General features: G+C 43.9%; 1 protein-coding gene across 1 annotated transcript in view; it reads right to left on the bottom strand.

Annotated features, from left to right (window-relative positions):
* Positions 1–23570, bottom strand: part of PHLDB2 (pleckstrin homology like domain family B member 2) — a 453671-nt gene that overhangs the window by 231386 nt on the left and 198715 nt on the right. The window contains exon 7 of the mRNA XM_078657711.1: positions 13679–13834. Within this exon, the coding sequence (XP_078513837.1) occupies positions 13679–13834 (156 nt within the window). The remainder of the gene's footprint in view (positions 1–13678; positions 13835–23570) is intronic.

Below are 23570 nucleotides of genomic sequence, written 5' to 3'. Positions count from 1 at the left end.
TTTGGCATTGACTTACTAAAATGTGGAGAAGCGTACAGTCAAGTACACAAAATCGTAGGTTTACACTGATACAAATGACACAAGTCGAGTTGTGCACGTGAAGTGCAGTGTTTTCAAAAGTGTGCTTTGCGACATTCCTAACAAAAAGATAAAGATCTGCCTCAGCAAGAGGGTGGGTGTTGCCCAGGATCCTACATAGAGGTGCCTGTTGCCTACAAAGCCTGGATCATTTCTTGCCTCCTACATGCATTATTTTTATGATTTTTCAGTGATTCCAAGTTTTCCATACATGCTATGAAGCATAGACTGCATAAAATGCGGAACATGGAATTGTTTAGGAAAGGGGTAGAGGATCAAACAATGGAATGGAATTCCTATAAACGACCCTTCGCTTGGGTAAGTAACGCCATAGGCTGGCAGATAAAGTCTCTGTAAATTTTAACCTTTATGAATGTGCAATCCTACAAGTTTAGAAAGTGCACACGTTCTATTGGCTAAAATATGTAATTTGTGAACAAGTAATAATCTCAGCTTTGACATAATTCATGTGAAGTGTGGGTCAGGAAACCAGTGCCATTTGCCCAATATATAGGTCGTAGCTATTGCTTTGCCGAGTTTTCCCTTGTAATCTGCGCTTCGAAATAGTGACTCAGAGAAAGTGAAAGTCAGCTGCCATATTAAACTTGTACATCTCAAAATAGCACTACAGAATACTCACCGGTCTGAGGACTCGCACCACCTCCTTGAGGACCCCCTCCACGTTCCGCACCGAACACAGCACCAGCGTGCAGACCACAGCATCCGCGGAGCCGCTGGCCACCGCCGACATGTCTTCCCCAGACGCCACGAGGAAGAGCGTGAACCGGACGTGGTCATTTTCTGCAACGCTCTTGCCCAGGAAGCGCTCGATGTCTGGGTTCGGATCCGTGCACGTGACTCGGCATCCTGGCGGGAAAAACTGGAAATTTGTTCCCGTTCCGCTTCCGACCTCCAAAATGTTGAGCTTCCCCCCGGGGCTGGCGAAGTCTAGCATATTGGTGAAAAGAGTCTTCTTGAAGGAATGCATCTTCCGGTTGTAGACGTGGCTAAATGTGGCCAACACGTACGGAAACATCTTATTGGCTAGTGGCTGCCATACTCCTAAGAGAGCCAAGAGGTGCACTGGCAGGGTCAGCAGCATGATGCCCCCTGAAGGGTGGCTATGAGAAGGCCCATGTTCGGAGCCGAGGGCGCCGCCGCCTCTGAGGTCTGCGCTCTCGAGCTGATGCGTGTCTGAGCTGCGCTGGATTTACTTTGTAGGAATAATGCACACCATATGCACAGATGAGTCCACATTCAGGTTACCGGTATGTTTTTTCGTTACAAACAAGGGTGTTCCATAGCACACAAAGCTGGAATTAATAGTATATATTTTGTACACGATAAATAGATTGCCAGTCATGTCCAGAATTATTCCTTTATGCAAGGAAATGTAATTAATTAATTTGTTTTTTTATAAAGAAGTAACGAATAAATAAATATTTGCTACAAGTCGATGCTCTAGAGTTTGTACAAGTTTCGCCTGGTGTGCTCGAAAATTAATCTAAAACGAATTCTTTCAAAGGCTGTGTCCTGAATGGATACACTTGCAATAATGTTTAGATCTACATAAGTAATTCTTCATTTTGCACAGTGACGCGTTTGTTTTTTCTGAGAGTGGAAATATTCAGAGTAACAGCTAAACCTCCTGGATTTTGTATAGTACTGACCTGTAAGGATGTGAGTTTGGAAGCTGAGCTGTCACGTACGGTCACTTTACCCCTGAAAAAGGGCAACTGCTCATCAAATAGGGTAGTCTGGGGCTCCAAGAATGGCCACTTTCAAAGTCAAGAATCACAAAGGATTAGCCGGGACAAAGGGAACACGTGGATGCTTTATTCAGCCTGGTTCAGGGGGTGACAGGTCTCAAAGAGAAGCAAAACAGGAACCGGGCTCGGAAGGGCACAACATTCCAAGACATTTCAAACACTCTTGAAGGAAGCATGGGGTGCAAAGGGTGGGGCTTCAGCAGACAGATGCAGCGTTCACCGGGCTGTCCCTATACTGCATTATCTTTTGGCATTGTTAAAGGGCTGAAACTTTGCAGCCAGGATTAGATTTCTCCCGGGTTGACCGTATAAATACATTGCCACTTTTGGGCTTATGATGGTCTCGGATGGGGGAGGGGCGTTGCAGCCAGGCCCCATATAATACACTAGTACGTTTTGGGGGCGGTGTAAAGGGTTGGATGATTCAACAGGATGTGCCGAGAATTCACTGGGCTCTAATGTTTGGGGTTTCTGCACTGAGATAACAGCCATGCCTCGGGTGACTTTAGAACATACTATTTTTTACCTTAAACACAAAGGCCCAAGAAACACACTGATGCAAACCCACACCAAGCGTCCTTACCACGGTATATCTTTCTGATAAGCCCATGTTACCCAATGTCCACCTTCTAGAAACTACAGACTTGCAAAAGTGCAAAGATAATTTCATTTTTATGAGAAAGTGTAGCACTCGAGGCATGTTCCGTGGAAGAAAATGTGTATTTAAATGTAAGTTTCCAGATCCTAATACAAGAAATGAACTAGATGTTGCCCTAAAGTAAAATGAAAACTCTGCGAATTAGAAAAAAGTTTGTTCTAGCCAATGTTCTTCTTATCCCTGTGACCATCTGCCCTTAACAACCTCATGCAAATTACGTGCTGGCTGACACCACTGAGGCTCCTGGGTGAGCTGCTGCCATTTCAAAGGGTTCAGGGTTTGACACATTTACAATGACCTCCGGTAGTGCCCGAGTGCCTTTGATATGACAACTCCGCCCTCCTTTGATAAGCATCAACACCGACAACTACCCCATTGTCTGTTAGGGGGGGGGGCGCTCTTCCAGTCCACCAAGAAAGTCTCCCTTCTGTGCCTCACAGGAAAACATGCGTTAAAACAGTACATTCAATCTCTTCTGCATGCAGTATTGTACAACATGAAAAGTATTTCCACAGGTTTGAATAGTATGCCCCTATATTGTGCCCCATGTGGCCTATGTCCAGATGATTATATAGGAGAAGCCCGTCCCCCCTCAAGTTGTTCTGTGTGACTCTCAAGTGCGTAGACCTGTGCAGGGGCCTTCGCGCGCACTCCTTGTCACTGTATAATCCTCCCGGGCATGCTGGTACAGTGTGAGCTGCTTCTGGCTTGCAGGATTCTACGGAGCTGGCCTCGTGTTCTCATGACTGTGCCAGGGGAGCCTCACGTCACTAGATTGGTACAGTATGAACCTCACAGTCCTGGAATCTCACAGCGTGAGCCTTCTCCGCGGGACTGGACAGAGTGTACAATGTGAGCGCCTAGACATAAAACGTGTACTGTGTGAGCCCGCTGTCCTTACCATCGTCCGGCAAGAGGCCCACGTCTTTAAGAATGGACGTTAAGAGCGAGTAGCGAGGCCGTGTCTAAGGGTGTTCCGTACGAGCCTCACATCCACGGGTGGGTGCACTAAGGTGTGTCCAGGGTGCCAAAAAAGGAATCCGCTTAATATCGTGCACTGTAGTAATTTACTTTTCGAGGTGAGATGACAACTAGATGTTGTTTAGCTGCGTCTGCAGGAGGGTCCCCGTCCCTCTGCAGGCCTCGGAGGAAGGAAGGGTCACTGGGAGTTCATAGCAGACAAAAGAGCGGCCGGATCACAGCGCGTCCCCACATTAGCATTCTGGCCTTTGATTCCAACTGGCCCAACAAGCGCCCGTACAAAACACCAAAGCCTCAGTGAGCGCTCAGCCCCCGGATTAAGATGTCGCGATGTGTGCCTGGCATGAAGATGCATGTCAAACAAGGAACAATGGCTGACCTGTGCCTACAGTACCGTGCCCGCCCTGCCCACGTCAGGCCTGCAGCAGGTTTGCGCTCTCAGGGGGAGTGTCAGACAGACTCTTAGTGATTTGCGCCCACAAACCGAAAGCACTAATGACGTCATTTCTGCTCCTGCTAATATTGGAAACCAATACCAAGATATTAACTTATTGTTATATCTTGGAGAGCGCTCCGTACCTGGCCAGCAGAACGGTTCCAATCCAAAGCACTCAAACCTCATTGAAACAGTACGTTCCCAGAGACGGCATTTTAGGTCAAACTAGAGATAACTCCCAGTTTTATCATCCTCATAAAAACGTGGTTAGGGCTAAAGGTATTTAAAAGCACGGGGCTGCGTGTGGCCATGGCAGAGCTGTAAAGCTTGGTGGTGGTGGTGTGGAGTTAGCAAAGATGCAAAAAAGCCATCGGAGTAAGAAATAAGCCTTTCCCTTCGGGGGAAAGATGTTCGGAAAGTTTTGTTTCCGTGTATACGGAGCACAACCCCAGGACCATTATTTTCCTTTACTATAGCTATGTGTGGTCCTGGGCACCCCATACATTGCCCTGGTGCCCCTGTTTACTGCGATGGTTGTGCCTACTGAGAACCGCCGTGACGAGTGTCTATAGAGGAGTCCTGGACTACAGTGTTCCGCTTGTTGTAAGGCTGGCGATGCGAGCAAGCGTGCTGTATTGTTGTGGTATCACCCTGCGCCGGCAGCAGCAGGGCCGGGTTTTCAGGTCATTGTTTTCTCGTCTCGCCCTCTGTGCCGCTCGCATTAGCAGCATAGAGTGCTGCACGGTGACAGCAGAGGCGGCAGCGCCAGTACTAGAGGGCTATTTAAACCCTGCTAGGCGAGCACTCTCCCATCACATGACCCGCCGTTGGCTGTTTGGACCTCCACTGCAAACCGGAGCAGTCAGCAGCGCCCGAAGCACCGCGAGTACACAGGGCACCTGGGCAGGGGGCGGGGTGGCTGCTGGAAAGCTCGCAGCGCTGCTGCTGGCTGCCTAGCGACGCCGAAGGTGAGCCGCTGTGCAGTGGCCGCTTCATGGTGTTAACAGGAGGCGGCCGCTTCTCACTGTCCCTGCCAGGGCAGAGCGATCTCAGGCTGAGCCCCTGAGCTCTGCGGCAGGGGAAAGGACGCCTCTAACCATTAGTACCTGTGCATCAGGGAGAGAGCAGCGCCACTTGGAATACCCTCGCGGCGCTACGTCTAAGGATGTCAGCCAGGCTCTTGTTTCTGAACGCGGACGGAGCTCCCACCCACCGCGTTTTTCGCCAGGAGTGGAATGGTGTATATTATCATGCCAGTCGTTCTTAGGTGGCTTGCTTTCTGCATCTTCGGCCGGTGCCGCCACTGCTGAAACAAGCGGGAGGGGGCGGGAAAGGGGGAGGAGAGACGCAGCGCCATTGCGGCAATGCCGGACCAGATTCGGGGGCGTTCCTGGCTTTCGGCTGACGTCGCGTGACGTCGGCAAAAGCCAAAGAATCTCGGGAACGCCCCCGAATCTGGTCCGGCATTGACGGACAGGCCCCTCGTCCAATGGCTAGGCTCCATTTATGGAGCCAGCCAATGAATGACGAGGGCCGACCCAAGCCACACTACAGTTCTCATCAGGTTTTCGCCTGCGCGAAAAAGATGCGCAGAGCGCATCTTTTCGCCAGGCAAAACCTAAAAATGATGCCACCTTAACTGCTGTCAAATAAAACCATAACCAAAGATTAGCCCAAGAAGTGCAATGAATTACCAGATAACTCCAAAATATCATCCTTCTCCAAACCGGAAAGGAATAATGTGTTAAACGTAATTCTGGAATAATGGAGGATTGTCGTGCTTAGAGTATGGCCAATGCAGCCCTGCGTCCTGAGGCCCTCATTCCTATAACTGAGGAGCGAGGGAGAGAAAAAAAGCTTCCAGAGAAAATGCTAGATCCAGGGAAACCGGGAACTGTCATCCTCCATGTTGGCAGTCAGATTATAAAATAGGTTAACCACTCTCTAATTCACAGCTTTCCAAACTCTGTGGCGCGACACATTACTGTGTCGTGCCCCAGCCGTAGGTGTGTCACGGGATGAGATGAGATGACTTCTGCAGGCAATCGGCAGAGTCGAGCTGCAGGGGCTCTTAGAAGGGGTGAAACAACAACAAAGCCCCATTAACATGCACAAGGTCTTTAACGACCTGTGAAGTGCTCGGGTACGGCTGTGAGCGGGCCCGGGATGCCACACACGACGGGGGGGATTGAGTGGGGGCTGAAGCCCTGTAATGCCAATGGGGGGGGGGGGCATTACATCATCTGCATTATTTGTCGATCCTACATATCTTCGTATAAAAAAGCCAGTAACATTTAGGCCCTAGATGTTACTGGCTTTTTTATACGAAGATATGCTTATGTTATGTGTGGTGCATTTTCTTCTGTCTTTTGGTCCTCCGTTGTTTTTGTTTTACACCATCACTGCTCAGGTCAATATTTGTGGTATTCTCTTTGCCGAGCAGAAGGTGAGCTTAGGCCAAGTCAGAAATGACCGAAAATGAGGAACTAATTCTATTTTTAAGAGTACTCGTTTTATTGAAGAAAAACATTTCTAGTCACGTGCTTTCCCCACTTTCTTTAACAGATTGTAGACATTAATTTCTATAAAAATGATTAGTGATGCTGTATTTTTGGGTCCCTTTATTTCCTCAGTTTTGTTCTACCTGTAAATAGTAGTGGTGTTCCTGCATATGGGACTTTGGCATCTTCTGTATGTGTGTTCTGTGCATTTAAATACATCACGCTTCATCTCCTTCCTCCGCATCACTGTCACTTCACTCTCTTCTTGTGCAAGTACTTCCTTTTGTCGCCTCCACTTTACCATCACCTCTCCCACATACACAAACACACAATACTTTTTCTATTCATTGAGCGCTGCCAATGTTTTGAGAGCTGTGTACAGGGCCAGACTGGGAGCTCAAGGCAGCCCTGGCAATTTTCTAGGACCGGTCCTGGGGGAGTGGGGGTGGCGGGGTGTTGGGGTTGGCTGGCTGCCTGGCCTCTGGGGAAGCACTGCCTGCCCTGGCAGGCTGGAAACGCTTGTATGCTGCTTTTGTAACCTGGGGGGCAATATTGTAGCGCAGCTGCAAACTCGGCCCCCAGTAACAAATCGGCCCCGGTGTGTGTGTGTGTGTGTGGAGGGTGTGTATGGAGTTGTGTGTTGGGGGGTTGTGTGTGTGTGGGTGTGTGTGTGGGGTGTGTGGGTGTGTGTGTGGGGTGTGTGTGTGGGGGTTGTGTGGGGGGTGTGTGGGGTTGTGTGTGTGGGTGTGTGGGGTGGTGTGTCTGTGGGGTGGTGTGTGTTGGGTTGTGTGTGGGGTGTGTGTGGGGGGGTTGTGTGGGGTGTGTGTGGGTGGGGTGTGGGGGTGTGTGGGGTGTGTGTGTGGGGTGTGTGTGGGTGGGTGTGTGTGTGTGGGTTGGGTTGTGTGTGGGGGTGTGTGTCTGTGGGGTGGTGTGTCTGTGGGGTGGTGTGTGTGGGGTTGTGTGTGGGTGTGTGTGGGGGTGTGTGTGGGGTTGTGTGTGGGTGTGTGTGGTGGTGTGTCTGTGGGGTGGTGTGTGTTGGGTTGTGTGTGGGGTGCGTGTGAGTGGGTTGTGTGGGGTGTGTGTGGGTGGGGTGTGGGGGCGTGTGGGGTGTGTGTGGGGTGTGTGTGTGGGGTGTGTGTGGGTGTGTGTGTGGGGTGTGTGTGGGTGTGTGTGGGGGGTGTGTGTGTGTGGGGTGTGTGGGGGGGTTGTGTGGGGTGTGTGTGGGGGGTGGTGTGTCTGTGGGGGGTTGTGTGTGGGGTTGTGTGTGAGGTGTGTGTGGGGTGGGGTATGTGTGTGTGGGATGTGGGGTGTGGGGCCCGAACCCACCATAGGTGGTTCGGGCTCGCTCGCTGTGCTTCCTCACGTTACCGTGTCCTTGAAAAAATTTTCACCAGAAGTTGTGTCACCAACATGAAAAGTTTGGAAAGCTGTGCTCTAATTCAATATGTAATATGCATTTTCATAATTGTACTTTTCATGTATTTAGCTTTTTACTCTGATATAATTTGGTTAACTACGAGCCAATCCTATATGTATGGTACATTTTCATAATTGTGCTTTCCTTGTAATTATTTTTTGTTATCTTATATATGGAGATGTGTTGTAATCTACATGGTACATTCCCCTTCTTTTCTGTGCCACCTTATTTCCTTTCCCCTCTTGTTCAGTACCATTGTAATATTCCATGCTTTAATTTAGAATCCTCATGTGGAGCTTTCTATAGAATGTTGGTGAAGTGAAGTGCGAAGATGAAAGCAGTTGGTTAGAGGACTCCTGTTAAGTCAATAAAGGATTTTACTTACTTCTTCCGGTGTAGATCTTTTCTAACATGAGTGTAAAGCTGAGCACTGGAGGGTAGAAAGAAAGAGTGGAGAGAGCAGACAGGTGACCAGTAAAAGTTTAAGAGGCAGAGTAGAGAAGGAAGCACTGTGGGGAGGCTGCCAAATGAGAGAGTGAAAGAGAAAGATTATAAAGAGACAGATGACAGAAGTCTGTGTGTGTGTGCGCGCAACAAGAGGGAAGAGGGTGGAAAATAAACATGGGGTGAGTGTGTTAAAGAGAATGACGGTGATGGGAGGAGTGCTGAAAAGTTAAAAAAAGAGTTCCTGAAGGAGCCTGAGGCAAGTGGAAGAACACAGGCCACAGGAAGCGGTACTTGGTCCATGCTCCATGACAAGGACAAAAAGACTGAAACCATGAGAAAGCTGGAGGTGAGGAGGAGGTGACAACCAATAGGAAACAAGAGTGACATGGGAGAAAACCAATGGCAAGTATATTTAAGTAATGGGTGGGCTATAAGCCCCTTAAAAAAATCTTCATAAGAGATTTTGCAAGCACAGAGCGAGCACTATGCAGGCATAATCTAAAGTTTGGCAAAGTAAAATATTGGCTCATCAGCCCTGTCACTGAAGTGCACTTCTTTTTAGGCTAACATGCACATGTGGTCAGGCAAAATGTCATTTATCACAGTACATGCAGCACAACCAATGGCTGAAGTGGACTGAGGCTCATGAGCCATGCTGTATGTGATGGGTTGCCAAATGAAAAATTGATTGGTTGGTGAATACACCAGTGGACGAAAAGAGTTAACCCAAAGCCTCTCTATGTAAGTATATGTGTATGTTTTTTTAATTATCTTTTTTTATTACATGAAGCTGTGTCAGACCTTACAAAGTGAAAGAGGACTGCTTTCTATGTACAATGCCTCTATGAGATAAATATTTTATTGTGTGATGATTCAGTGTACCTTTAAGATGTAAAGTAGTTCATCGTGCATTTCAAGGCAAGCACTTCATAGGAGGCAGAAAGATACACCAAACATACAATAAAGGGAGGTGAGAAAAATACTTCAGTGGGCAGAGCAAACGTCCTCTGAAGAATTAGCAGCAATAGGTTGAATCAAAAACTGTGCTGTGAACCAGACCTAAAAAGGTGCTGTTATGTTAGAAAAACACTAAAATACCACTACCCACATTTAAAATAAGTCCACGATATTTCAAACAACGCTCCATGAAATCACAGAATCCATAAAAAAAGTTTAATCATAACGTTCTTGCCACATGGCTATTTTAATTGCATTTTATGTATTTGAAGCAGATGTCTTTCAAAAGTCCACAAAATAGAGGGAGACTTGGCACCACACAGACCTCTGAAGGTAAAACCATTCCCAGATTATGGAAAGCACTGCATAAAAATGTGATATACTGTTCTCTATTTTTTCAGCTAGGAACCTTTTGAAGATTGATATCACAGCTGTGCGCTGCAAAACGTGGGAATCTCAATGTGTCTCCTTTGAGGATTGTAAAGTAACCAAAGGCCTTCTCCAGTAACCAGAGAAGTGCAAATCAGAGTGCAATTTAAACTCAAAATAACCACCTGGATCATTCACATCCAGCGGTTGCATTAGGAATATCCAGAAAGAGCATCCGTTTTAGGCGATCAGGATGGAGCATAAAACCTTATGAATTATAGAGGAAATCAACAGATCTTGGAACTAAAATATTCCAAACTCAATTTCATTAATACCTGTCACAAGTAAGAAATAAAAGCATACAGAATGGCAAACTCTACAGTCTTGAGTTCAGAACTAAATACCCCTGGCACACTCAATAATAATCAAACCACAGGATGTTCTAAGTGGCTTCCAAACAGTAAATCTCACTCTTCTGGTCTACTTAATGTATAATCTCATTAATCATCTCAGGTGCACTTAACAATGCAGGGTATCAAGCTGCTACTTTCTCTCTCTTAGGAATCCTGAAAGTTCCTCAGCAGGTAAACAGTTTCTAAACCGTATTAAAAGCATTATTTGACATGTAGAGGGTGAAAGAACTTCTTTAACGTTTTTAATGTGTGCTCTTCACTGAAATGTTTAATTTTCCATATGAAATGAGGTATCAGATATCAATAAATCACACTTTTATATCTTGCCGACTTTCATTCAGTCTGTGTAAGGTAGTCAGTACTTTCTATTTATAGAGGCCGACACAACAAGCAATTAAGGGCCAGCTGTACAAAGCATTTACCGGTCGCAAATGGCCCATCAGTGCGATTACGACTGGTAAAATGCATTTTGCCATGTACAGAAGGCAAAATGTGACTCAGTAACTTGTTACTGAATCGCATTTTGCTTCTGTGATTCGGTATTAGGAAGGGGCATGTTAAGGACGTCCTTTCCTAATTCCGAATGGCACGGGTATGTATGAATATTTCGCGACCGGAGATGCGGTCATGAAACATTTGCAGTTACCATCAACCCCTTCCCCTTTGTGAATCTGGGCGTCAAATTTTTTTAAGAGGAGGCAGTGGTCCCACAGACCACTGACTGCTATTAAAAAGTGAAAAGGTAGTTCAGTTTTTATTTTTGAATTGCATCCCGTTTTCCTTTAAATTTAAAAAGCAATCACTGACATGTGGTCAGCTGACCCCAGCAGGCCACCATCCCTGTGATTGTAGCCATTCACAATGGGATGCAAATTGCGACCTGCCTCATGAATATTGATGAGGCAGGTCCATTTGCCAGCCACTGTGAATCGCTAACAGTGTCAAACACACCGTTTTACATCACAGGTTGTCATTTCCTAATTGCAAATTGCTAAAATTCACTATTAGGAAATTGTAAACATGTGATTTCGTACATCAGGCTCTAATTTTCCTGGACTCCAAGTGGGCAGCCTTATATTTACTGGTCCTCTCGGACCATTACTGCTGCAGCAACTAGAAAGACTTCTGCTCTTACCATTTTCCAGGAGTGCCTATGGAAGCTTCTTTGACTAGATTCTGGTCTCGTTAAAGTTGTCACTGTATCTGAGTTGTCAACGGGCTTCCGTCGACCATAGCTGTGATTTCCAGCTTGGAGGTTTAGAACCCAATGGCTCTGGTCACATTTGCGTCTACATGGAACTCAAGTGGAGCGTGATGCCCTTCAGATGGCTTTTCCCACCTCAAGATGGCATCCATCAATGGTAAACTGACGTCTCCATTCTGCCATAGCAGATTTAATGCTCTATCTACTTCATGCCACTTGGCTCTTTCGAAAAGTATTTTAATCAGACCACCACAAGGCAATTGTATTGCAACAGTTGGGTCAATTTTTGCTATCTATTGCTATCCCTTTTTTGTATGACCTGAAAGTGCAGCTATTGCCAGACCATAAGTAGTCGAAAAAGAGCTTTTAGAAGAACTACTGAAAAGGGCCTTGGCTCCGCCCACATACTGAGTACTTTGAGTATAAGATTTAATAGGGCTGAACGTGTGTGCTGCTGTTGAAAACGAGTTTCCTTTCACCTAAGATGCCTGCTGCAACTAAATATAGCAGGAGACATGTAGCACGCTGGGGAGATTTATTTTGCGAAAGCAGAGCAGTGTGGACTATGATTTGCAGCCCAGATATGTGGTGCAACCTTTACGTTCAACCCCACACTGCGGTGCAATCAGCCTACACCCTCAGATGCTCAGAGGTTCAGAATCTCTGATGTCCCCAGGAGCCAGACGAGAACATGCTATGTTTTCTAGCAATCTTGCGGCACTTACAGCAATCACTTATCTTTGTGTGTTTTATATTCATGTGGGGCATTCAGAAAAAGAAGTACCCACTCGTAATCAGCTTCAGCAACACCACGCACCCGGAAGCACAATATGCACTTGTGCTGTGGGGCGGCACCTTATTTGTGTTTCAGATGCTGTTGTTTAGGAATTCTGGCCAGCTATGAGTAAGGGGACCATAGCCAGGAGGGTCTTAGCTCAATGGGCAGTGATGAACTTCTGAAAACTGCGTGAATGGATGGAAAGCCGAGCCGAGGAAGTAGCCACAAGAAGGCTCTGTGCCCAAGTCTGCACAGTGCAATCTGTCAAGAATGTAGTGCTGTAGGTGAAGCACTGAAGCTCAGTAAATAATATTACTGAAAAACAAGGATGCAAAACTTGTTCAGAATATCCTCAGCTATGTCCTTGGCTTGCAGCTTCGGCTCCCACACTTAGGGCCCAGTAATAGCGGTTTCCAGATCACCGTGGTTGAACTTCAACAACAGTACTGCAGGTGTGAGTGCAGTGCCTCGGTGCATGCAAGGTGAGCTGTGTGCTTTTGTGAGTGCAGAGTTCAGCACATTAAAGCCAGCCCTTTTGGCACTGCCAGTGCTTGTTTCCCTTGCTTCAGATTTATGCTCTCACTCTCTTTCACTACAATGCCTTGTCTGCGACTTTGTCATGAAGAAATCCATAAGGTCCCCATTCGCACTGGACCTTCGCTACAGATGGATGCCAATGCGACCTCCTCTGCACTGTTGGAGAGACTACCCAGAACAGAAGTGTGGCTTGCGGCATGATTCTATTATAGTGTCTATCAGTCATGAATGTGACATGAGGGTGTTACATCAGTTGATGGGGTCTGGGGTTGGACATGTTTCCTGCTTGAAGATGCATATGTCTAAAAGGCCGGTATAGTGTTACGTTATAAATGTGTTGCAACTCATGCATGCACTAATATTGATGAATATTGTAAATCACTGCTGAACTGACTAGGTAAATCCAGTGGTGGCTGCCACAATACTAAAGTGGGGGGGCCGCGAGAATAATACTTTTTTAAAACGTACCTAACGACGCGGCTGCCCTGGTCCTTTTCTCCAGCTCTCCTCCCAGCATGCACTGGGGCGCAGGCTCCCCACCCAATCCCGACGCTGCTCTCAGTAGCATGAGAGCAGTGCCAGGATTGATATGAGTGGCCCGGTTTGCTATTCAGACAGTGCCTAGGAGCCTATGACGTTTTTTCAACTCAGATGTGCAACTCTACTGGGTTGGAGAAACCTAAGGGCACATGTCTGTTTGGCCGGCCAAAGACAGCTGCCAAAGAGACATGCGCACTTACAGTGAGCCTACTACTCTTCCCTGCTATGCCCGGCCCTGCCCCTCCCTACACTGCTGGCATCGGCTCAGTCAGTCAATGGTCATTTTATTTTTTGTTTTTGCTTGATCGCTGACTGACTGACCAGTGGGGTGATGCTCCTCCACCATTGTGGAGTAGTTGACCGGGGTAAATCCAGACTTAGGGCCTTATTTCGTATTTGGTACATGGGCTAGAATTCACTTTGATTGACGTGACACTCCCCACATTTGTGACTGAGTATCCCACGCGCCAAACTCTAAATAAAGTCAATGGCTTACCAAGCACTAATGACGATCAAATAAACAATTGAGGTTTTGCAGACTGCAGTGACCATTAACGCATTTAAACTACTACTATTGAAGTTCTTGTTTTTACCTTCCTAAGGACGCACGTGCGCTGGTATTCTGCAACCTCGCGCAACAATTGTTGGGTTCCGTTCTCCTTCTCCTCTTCCAGACGGCTTTCGAGTTCGAGATGCTGAAATTCCAAATCTTCAAAATGCTTATTTTCTATATCCAAGAGATCAGCGTCCTTGAAAGAAATGAACACTTTTAATCCCAAAGACAAAAATATGCCTACATGAATTTGTCAAATTTCAATTTTACTATAGAAGAAAAACGTAAGTATATGCTTGACATGGTATGTTACACCTACAACGCAACTTTTACGTAGCATTCCGTTACAACGCAGATTTTACAACGCGGGATCCATTACATCGGATGTCATTACAATGCATGGCATTACATCGCAGATGCTATTACAACGCATACTATTACATCGTAAGTATTGGTAAGTATTTAATTTTTTTTTAATTTCATTTAATATTATTTAATTGATTTAATTATTATTAATTATAAAAAAAATATTTATTTTTGTTTTTAAATATTATAAATTAAATATATTAATTTAAGTGATTTTTTAAATAAGTATGAGTATAGGAGTATATGTTTTGGGGTACTGAGGTATATGTTTTGGGGTGTTTGGGTATTTATAGGTTTTAGGGCAGGGTTTGGGTTTTGGGGTACAGGGGTGTTTTTAGGTTTTAGGGCAGGGTTTGGGTTTTGGGGTACAGGGGTGCTTTTAGGTTTTAGGGCAGGGTTTGGGTTTTGGGGTACAGGGGTGTTTTTAGGTTTTAGGGCAGGGTTTGGGTTTTGGGGTACAGGGGTGCTTTTAGGTTTTAGGGCAGGGTTTGGGTTTTGGGGTACAGGGGTGTTTTTAGGTTTTAGGGTAGGGTTTGGGTTTTGGGGTACAGGGGTGCTTTTAGGTTTTAGGGCAGGGTTTGGGTTTTGGGGTACAGGGGTGTTTTTAGGTTTTAGGGTAAGGTTTGGGTTTTGGGGTACAGGGGTGTTTTTAGGTTTTAGGGTAGGGTTTGGGTTTTGGGGTACAGGGGTGTTTTTAGGTTTTAGGGCAGGGTTTGGGTTTTGGGGTACAGGGGTGTTTTTAGGTTTTAGGGCAGGGTTTGGGTTTTGGGGTACAGGGGTGTTTTTAGGTTTTAGGGCAGGGTTTGGGTTTAGGGATAATTAAATTATATTTACCATTTTAAAATTAATTGAAATATATTTAATAAATTAAAAATTAATTGAAATATATTTAATAAATTAAATTAATTATTTTAATTAAATTAATTAAATTAAATAAATTAATATTATTATTTTATTTTAATTTCATTATAAAAAATATGTACATTAAACTAAATAATGTTTTTAATTAAATTAAATTAATAACAATTTTTATTATATTTACATTTATTAAATAGATATTATTTTATTAAATTAAATTAATGACAATTTTTAAATGTCTTTTAATTAAATTATTTAAAAAAAATTAATTACAATAAACTAAATAACATTTTTAAAAAAAAGTCAACTTACCTATACTTACGATGTAATGCCATGCGTTGTAATAGCATCTGCGATGTAATGCCATGCATTGTAATGACATCCGTTGTAATGGATCCCGCGTTGTAAAATCTGCGTTGTAATGGAATGCGTTGTAATACAACGCGTTGTACTGACACCAATCCGCTTGACATACATCTGGCGCTATGTTTTTTTAAACTACAGAGTGCTACTTTTCTGAAGTGTGAGCAAAGTGAGGGAGATCATGGATATTCCAGCTGACCTTAACCGTATTATATTTCTAAAAAAACTTCAAAGTAACTTGGGACATATAGTTTGGGAGGACAGTAATAGAGCAGCAGCACTTTACTTAAATATGTAGGCTGCCTAGCCATAATTAACTTGTCCGGTTTAGTAGTTATATTACTGACTGTCTCCATATGTAATTATGAACATCAATTAATGGCCAGTCCGAGTGGAACAGCATGTCTAAAAATAAACTGTTAGCCAGATGGAGATTATACACTTTTAACCATCTGAAGAATGTTCCATTTCTTCATCAGTGTTTATTGGAACCCTGATTCTGTCGAAAACACATTTAATTTAACTTGCTTCCTTCTAACTGACCTCAAGCAGTAATAAACTTTTCATTGCTTAAAAAGATCAAGGACACAAAACATAATTATATTCATTGCATTTCATAAAATTCATTAAGTCACTCTGTAATAATTACGTGTGCCCTCCATTTATACAGACAACACCACAAATCAAGTTTTTCATGAACAGCAAAAACGCAATGTTTACATCTGGAGGGTGGGGAAAATATAGTGACTTTTGATTAGAGCCACATCATCATGAGCTGTGTCGAATCAAATCCAGAAAATACCAAAAATAAGTTGATAGCGCATAATATTTTAATTCTTTATCTAGATATGTAGGCCACTTTAAGTTACAGTTCAGAATATACTTCTAGCATAGATCTCAACGTATGAAGTTGATCCTGTCATTGTCCAGGTAAATGCCTGTTGAGTTATTTCATAATATTTATAAAGGTCTACTCTAAAATACATTTAAAACAAATATATATTTTTAAAAAACGAGTAGGAAAGCTGTGGGTGAAGGGTGATTTGGAAAGGGGACACCAAGATCTGAGGAGAGGTTCATATGAAACCACATATCATTTTCTCCCAATTTTCTTTCAATCAAATGCCATTTAAGTAGAGAAGTGTGCATAGGCACTAGAAGTATAACCTTTACATGGTCACATGAAACAGAAGTACATTTTGTTCAGAACAGGTTCAACCACAGTTCCCCCGCCCAATACACAACAATGATTGGCAGAGCAATACATCTTACCCTTTGGTCCTATTGGCTTTTCTAGTGCTGTATAAGGGGGTGGTGCATTGCGTAAAGGGAGCACACATAAGGGAGAGAGTAACATGGAACGTGGGGGTCGATGAAAGCACATAATGGAGATAGCAACACAGAGCACGGGGGTTGTGGCTTGGGGACGCACACGAGGGAGATAACAACAAGGAGCACAGAGGGGTGGAAGAAGCACATGACACAGAGAGCTGGAAAACACATGCACTATCATGGAGTGCTTAACAGAAAATAAAACAGGAGGTCCCTCAAGGTGAGCAGTGGAGGGATACAAGTTAGCCAAGCAAAAGGATGGTAAATGGGCCATGGAAAGCTATTGAATAAGAAGCAAGTATATAAAAGTGACAATAAAGCCAACAAATATCAAGCAATGGGCTCACTGTAAGTTCTTGGTAAGACCACAATAGGTATTTTGCAAGTGGGCAGCTTGCGCTGTCTAGAAGGAGAGACCTAAAAATAGAACGGTTTTACACAGAATCTCTGGTAATTAGAAGATGTGCTCCAGTCTATTCACTTACGATTAGTGCATCTAACTTTTTAGAGTTCTCAGAAATGTTCTTTGTGTTAATGTTGTTTTATAGAAGTGAAGCAATACAATAAAAATAAGATTAAGTATATATATTTTTGTCAAACTTGCATGTTTCAATGATAGGCAGACGGGCATGCTTAACTTCAGTTCAACAAAGAGTACAATATGGAGAGTGTACAGTGTTATTTCTATTGTTTTTACTTTTAATTTCTTAATTTGAATTGTGCCATGCATCACGGTGCTTTCTATTTCATTGTTTGACTTTGTATGTGGTTCAAACGTACTAATTGTTTTCCAAATAAATATGTGATATTTAAAATTAGTTGTAAAGGTTCGATAAAGTTCCAAATATTTGTTTTTGGCCAATAACTTCGGAAAATAGAGACACTGGCTGTGATATATGATAAAATGATACCCAATAAAGCGTTTTTTCCAGTATTCATTTATTAGGGTAGGCCTTGATACATTCACCATTTTGGAGTTTGTTTGATGTTTGATGGGTTCTGCAAATTGGTTTGTATAGTTTGTGAAATGCATCATAATTATTTGAAAATCTTAGTTAATCAATATACTGCAATACTGAGAAAGAAACAAATTGACAAACACGCTTCCTTCAGTATTGTGCTTCGAGAAATCATGTAAATACTTAAGGTTTTGTGGTTGGTGTCAATAAGAGGTTTTGTATATAAGCATTTTTTATTATGATTTATTTAGTTAGACACAAATCTGAATAAAGCAAATATTTGGAAGGTTCGTTTGAGATTTTTCATTTCTTTCCCTTTTGGATGTGCCAATAAGGGTGTCTACAAAGCAAAATGTGCACTAGGGCAACTCATGCACCATTTGTAGATACGAGTATTGACAGGGCAGCTGTCACACAGTCTTTGCTAACAACATACACAGAGTGGACGTTGCGTCTGACCCTTTCAACCAGTGGCTGTGTTTGACCAGCCTCTTTCAGCCATTGGCTTGAGACTTTCTCAATCACATCTTGACTCCTTCCAGTGGAGTATCCATTGGTTATATGAGTGTATTCTTTCACCTCCTACTGAGTACTTGTATTGCCCTACATGAAGAACTACTTACAGCTACAACCCTCTCTATCCACTTCTGCTGGCCTTCTATGTGTATCTATCTCTAATGCTCCAATGATATATGCAAATTCGGCGACTGAGTTTCATCTAGCATTAAGTCATAGTTTCTTTCATAACTGCATTAGCAGAGAGGCAAAGACATCTTTAAGTTTTGATATAGCAGCACTTACGTACTAAGCATTAACCAGTGAACTGGTATTACTAAAGAATGCATGAAATTGCAGGGGGCTAGATGTAGCCTCGCAAATGCTTACTCTGCCATGCGGTGCTTCCGTTGCTTTGCTCACATGGCTAGTATCATATCAGTGTGTGCTTGCTGCAGGGATTCTTGCTTTCTACAAACTGGTGTTTGTACCACCATTTTGGAACAGGAGTCACTCCATTCTCAAACATAAGAGGTGAACAAGTTGTCCCAAAGTAGCCCTTCTTCCATGTCTACGACAACCATGGATGCAAGCCAGCGGTGCAAACCTTTGCTCTTCTGACGAAGGCAGGCTTGGGGAGCTAGAAACTTCCGCGCCTCAGACGACACAAACTCCAACCTCACTTTCGTCCGATCCTAATAAAGAGCTGGAGAACTAATATTATGTTTGGGTGGTTGAAGGTAATTGAGCCTTGAATACGAAATGTGGAATTCACAGCTTTTTTTATGGCGGAGGCTGTAGGAAAAGCACAAAATACCAGGTTAATTCCTCCTGCTAATGCATATATGAAACCTTTTGTTTCACAAAGGAATGGAAACTTAGGTTTCCTGTTTAATTACTGCAGCATAGCATTTTTATTGGCTTAAAAGATCAATGCATTATTAACATCTTATTCAACGTTTTTGTTTTCTTCAAATATCGTCTTACAACAACTGTGTACTCACTGTCTAATTCAACTAATCAGTTCCGAACTCCTCCATGTTAAATTACGAATATATTAATACTTATATAAAACAAGGAAGGGGATTTTCAGTTTGTTTACTTTATTACATTAGAATCAATTTTAGAGGGTGACTACCTATTTTCTAGTAAATACCGTAATTAATCATACTCATTTCGAACCGAATTGGGTGGACAGATCCTTTCAAAGAAATGCTGCTAGAGAGTATTTCTTTTTTGTTGTTTGTACTTGTTTTTTGTTTTATTCACTGTGCACAAAAGGCTACTGTTTTAACATCTTTTGATTGGGAGAGGTAAGTACATGGTCCGTCTTCATGTGCTAAGCCAATTTCCCATATCCATGCTAACTGAGAATGGATATACATATTTAATTGCAGTCTAGTTGGTAGATGTACAACTGCACACATCAATGGGGTATAGTGTGTGTGTTTGTGTGAAGTTGAGCCTGTTCTGTGTGAAGGCGTCTTGCACTGCTGCACAATCTATAACTAATCTATACCAAATCTGTTTGGGTAAGTATAGCTTGCACATTTACTAACTGAGCTGTAACTAACCCCTTTATCCGAGGTAAACTTCTTCCCTGCATCCTAGCTGTGTTGTTAGCCTTTGTTTTACACCTGTATGTTCGGGCAGCTCACTGGCGTTGTTGCAGCTGCCTGTGCTATGTTCCATGGAAGCTTGCATTACTGCTGCCCAATGCTGTGCCTACCGGCATTATTTGGTAGTAATGCCTAGTGATGGCTACAAAACAAGTTCACTACACAAAAGCCAAAACCTTGGCTTTATAAATCCTCCTACGGCTTGGTTGTGAATAGCGAGCAGCAAACTAGTGGGCTATTGCTTTTCCCAAGTTAGCCATTTTTATGCCTAGAGCTGATGATTGAGGAATGAGCGGGGAGCCAACAGCACGTCACTGCATTTCTTAGATTTTGGATGGGACCACGGGTCACGTGTTTGTCCCTCTCAGCTTTTGGTAGGAGTGCACATGATTTAAAAAAAAATGTTGTTGAGGATTTTGTCCTTATTGTGCAAACAATACATTTCAGTAGCCACTTGATACAGCTGGAGGTCAGTAAATTATACGGTGGGCACATGCTTCTTATAATTTAATATGCCGCAGTACTCTTGTAAGAGGAGCAGCATATGTGAGTGTTCCAGAATGTAGGGTCACACACGATGTTTGTTAAGGCAGTCACACAGGACCCAGGGTTGGGGGCCAAAGAGTGCAGGCCAACCTCCGGCATGGTCACGTAAAGATGGAACAGGCTCAGGTGAACAGACTCTGAGATGGAAGGCCATGGCTCAAGCTGCTGCCAGGCAGGAACGTGAAGGCCCGGTTCTTGAGAGTTTGGTGGGTATACTCAACACTCATGGGACTCAGATGTTTAAGGCAATCTCTTTAGAGGGGTTAAAGCGTAACCAATCTTTGTGGGAAGGTTGGCTGGCCAATGGCGCATCTCCGACATGATGGCCATGGTAGGTACCACAGTCCATCCATCACAACAGGTTTGATCAAGTACTGAGTATGTGCTCAGAATGGGGACACAGATATGTTGTGGGTGGTTCCTGAGGCAACGTGCTATGTGACTTGCATACCTCATATTGACTTGTTCACCTGCTAGGAACTGGACTGCACTCTGCCTCTCATCTCATGGCCAGAGATCATATACTTGGAAGAGTGCATGATAGGAACTGAAAACTGCAGATTAACAACACATTTTTCTTTAAGAACATGCACAAAGTCAATCCTACAAGTTAGGTTTTATATCAACGCTGTACATCCATCTATTTCTCTAATTCTCTTTAAAGTCTGTGCTTCTTCTTGATATCTTGATTGAAGGGGACAGCCACATTCAAAGACACCGTCCCTTAATTACAGAAGAATTTTATCCACCTGGATGGACAGTGTTTCTGTTCTGATGGAAATAATGAAAGGGCCAGGAGAACATTTTTAGGAAGTCATGTGCCGGGGTGGGATGGGAGAAGGGCCAGCTGTCCTCTTTCCAACCAGCTGAGTGCTCTCTTCCTAGAGGGCCAGTGAACCCCGGGGTGGAAATGTGCCTGCTGAGCAGAGCAGCCCATATGATGATAAAAGGAGAGGGCTTCTGTAGCCTCCAAACCTGAGGGTAAAAGTGGGTATGCTGAACCCCTTACGCACAGTGCTCTGATTTAGACAAGCAAAATGTTGGCATAATTGTGGTTGGTGTGATCTCTTCCCTATTGGATCCATAAACACAATATGATCTTTTTAGATGACAATCAAGAGGGCTAGAATTTTCAAATAGAAGTTGATACAAATGTTTCCTCTCTCAACTGTGTTAATTTGAAAGTGAAAAAAAGGTCAATTGAATATCATTTCCAAATTTTTGAGTGGATGCTTCAGACCAAGTTAGGATGTTTCCTACTCAGGCATAATTCTGATTTTACCCTATTCAAGCATATTAGGCAGCCTGAGATTCTGGTAAAATAGAGGCAGATCCCTGAATTCTCTCCCTATTATGGAAGAGTTTTGTCTCTTCTGCACAAGTTTGAAGTGGCAGTTTCAGGGCTCAATGCTAACACCAAAGGTACATCTGGAGTACATAATATGTAAAGAAAATAATAATAAGTGCAGCAACCTAAAGATTTTCTTAGGAGCCTGACATATGTGATCTGGAATGCCAGCTTTGATGAATATCAAGGCTGGCTCGCCTATATTTCACCTCAGTCCTTTTTTTTCCAAGAATTGATACTTTTTGCCAACCTATCTCATTGCAGGTACATTTCATCCTTGCTTTCTTTCGCCTTTTATAACTAATTTCCTAACTTGCAATCCCTGCTTCTTTGTTACTTTCATGCCTTTCTCTGGACAAAAGACTGATGATGAAAAATGAGCGATACAAAAGTGTGGCAGGGTATGCTCAGACGTGAGTCCCTTGTTCACTTGGCCACTGGAATCAAGATAGCCTGGCTGATGAGGATTATGAATCCGAAACCGGTCCCAGGATGCTTGTTTCCGGTCCAGGGAAGACATGGCTTGGCAGTTTGTGCTGGACTGTTCCCACAAGGCACAGGGTCAGACTGATTTGCATATAGCCATGTCTGAACTGGGGTGGCTGAGTGAACTAAAGAATGGTGATGGATTAAACCCAGATCAGTTGACTGGGGGTGAGTGTTTGTATTGTCAACGCTCCGTCCATCATCCCCTTTGGTTTTTCTTTGTTCGCCCTAAGTGTGGCAGGGTATGCTCAGACGTGAGTCCCTTGTTCACTTGGCCACTGGAATCAAGATAGCCTGGCTGATGAGGATTATGAATCCGAAACCGGTCCCAGGATGCTTGTTTCCGGTCCAGGGAAGACATGGCTTGGCAGTTCGGGCTGGACTGTTCCCACAAGGCACAGGGTCAGACTGATTTGCATATAGCCATGTCTGAACTGGGGTGGCTGAGTGAACTAAAGAATGGTGATGGATTAAACCCAGATCAGTTGACTGGGGGTGAGTGTTTGTATTGTCAACGCTCCGTCCATCATCCCCTTTTGTTTTTCTTTGTTCGCCCTAAGTGTGGCAGGGTATGCTCAGACGTGAGTCCCTTGTTCACTTGGCCACTGGAATCAAGATAGCCTGGCTGATGAGGATTATGAATCCGAAACCGGTCCCAGGATGCTTGTTTCCGGTCCAGGGAAGACATGGCTTGGCAGTTCGGGCTGGAGAGTTCCCACAAGGCACAGGGTCAGACTGATTTGCATATAGCCATGTCTGAACTGGGGTGGCTGAGTGAACTAAAGAATGGTGATGGATTAAACCCAGATCAGTTGACTGGGGGTGAGTGTTTGTATTGTCAACGCTCCGTCCATCATCCCCTTTGGTTTTTCGATGAAAAATGAGCCTCGGTGCTCAAAAATGAGTTCCGGTGCGCACCACCTGCAACCACAGCACAGCTTTTAGACATTGAAAAAATGTGTGAGAATGTAGTACCTTGAGGGACCCAACATGTGACTGCTACATTCTTTCCACACATTAGCATATTTTGGGGTAGTCATGTAATACCTTTCAAATCAAAGGCAGTACAGCTCACTTCCTCATTCTACGGACTTGTAGTATCCTGTGTCCCCATCCCCTGTCTGTCTGAGCTGGTGTCTGGAATGCTGAGACTGAATTATGTAATAGAATGCTGGTGTGTCATGTGGGTTGTGGAAGCTAGGAGATATGAATAGTTGGAGGGGGACTGAAGACCTGACAGGACCTAGCTACTGTTGCTGTATCTTTAGGGCCTAAGATCTATAAGTAAATATTTAGACTTGGATATCTAAGCCGGTGTTTGCTTAGGACAGGTCTGCAGACATTGAAGTAGGGCTACCCAAGGCCTCCTGGTTAAGTTACAAAAAGAGAGGAACGACTATCTCCAAGGATATTAGAAATAGAAATGAGACTGTGTTGTTCGAGAGTATACTGTGACCTAAAGTCATGAGAAGATGAAACATTGCCTTTTTGGCAATTGTGCACAAGCATGGCAGAATACCCTGAGCTCTAAACCGGTGGTCCATCTGCTCTATGTACAGT

The sequence above is a fragment of the Lissotriton helveticus genome, chromosome 8 (assembly GCF_964261635.1).
Source record: "Lissotriton helveticus chromosome 8, aLisHel1.1, whole genome shotgun sequence".
Classification (NCBI taxonomy): domain Eukaryota; kingdom Metazoa; phylum Chordata; class Amphibia; order Caudata; family Salamandridae; genus Lissotriton; species Lissotriton helveticus.
The sequence above is the reverse complement of the archived record's forward strand: the minus strand, read 5'-3'. Positions and strand labels throughout refer to the sequence as shown.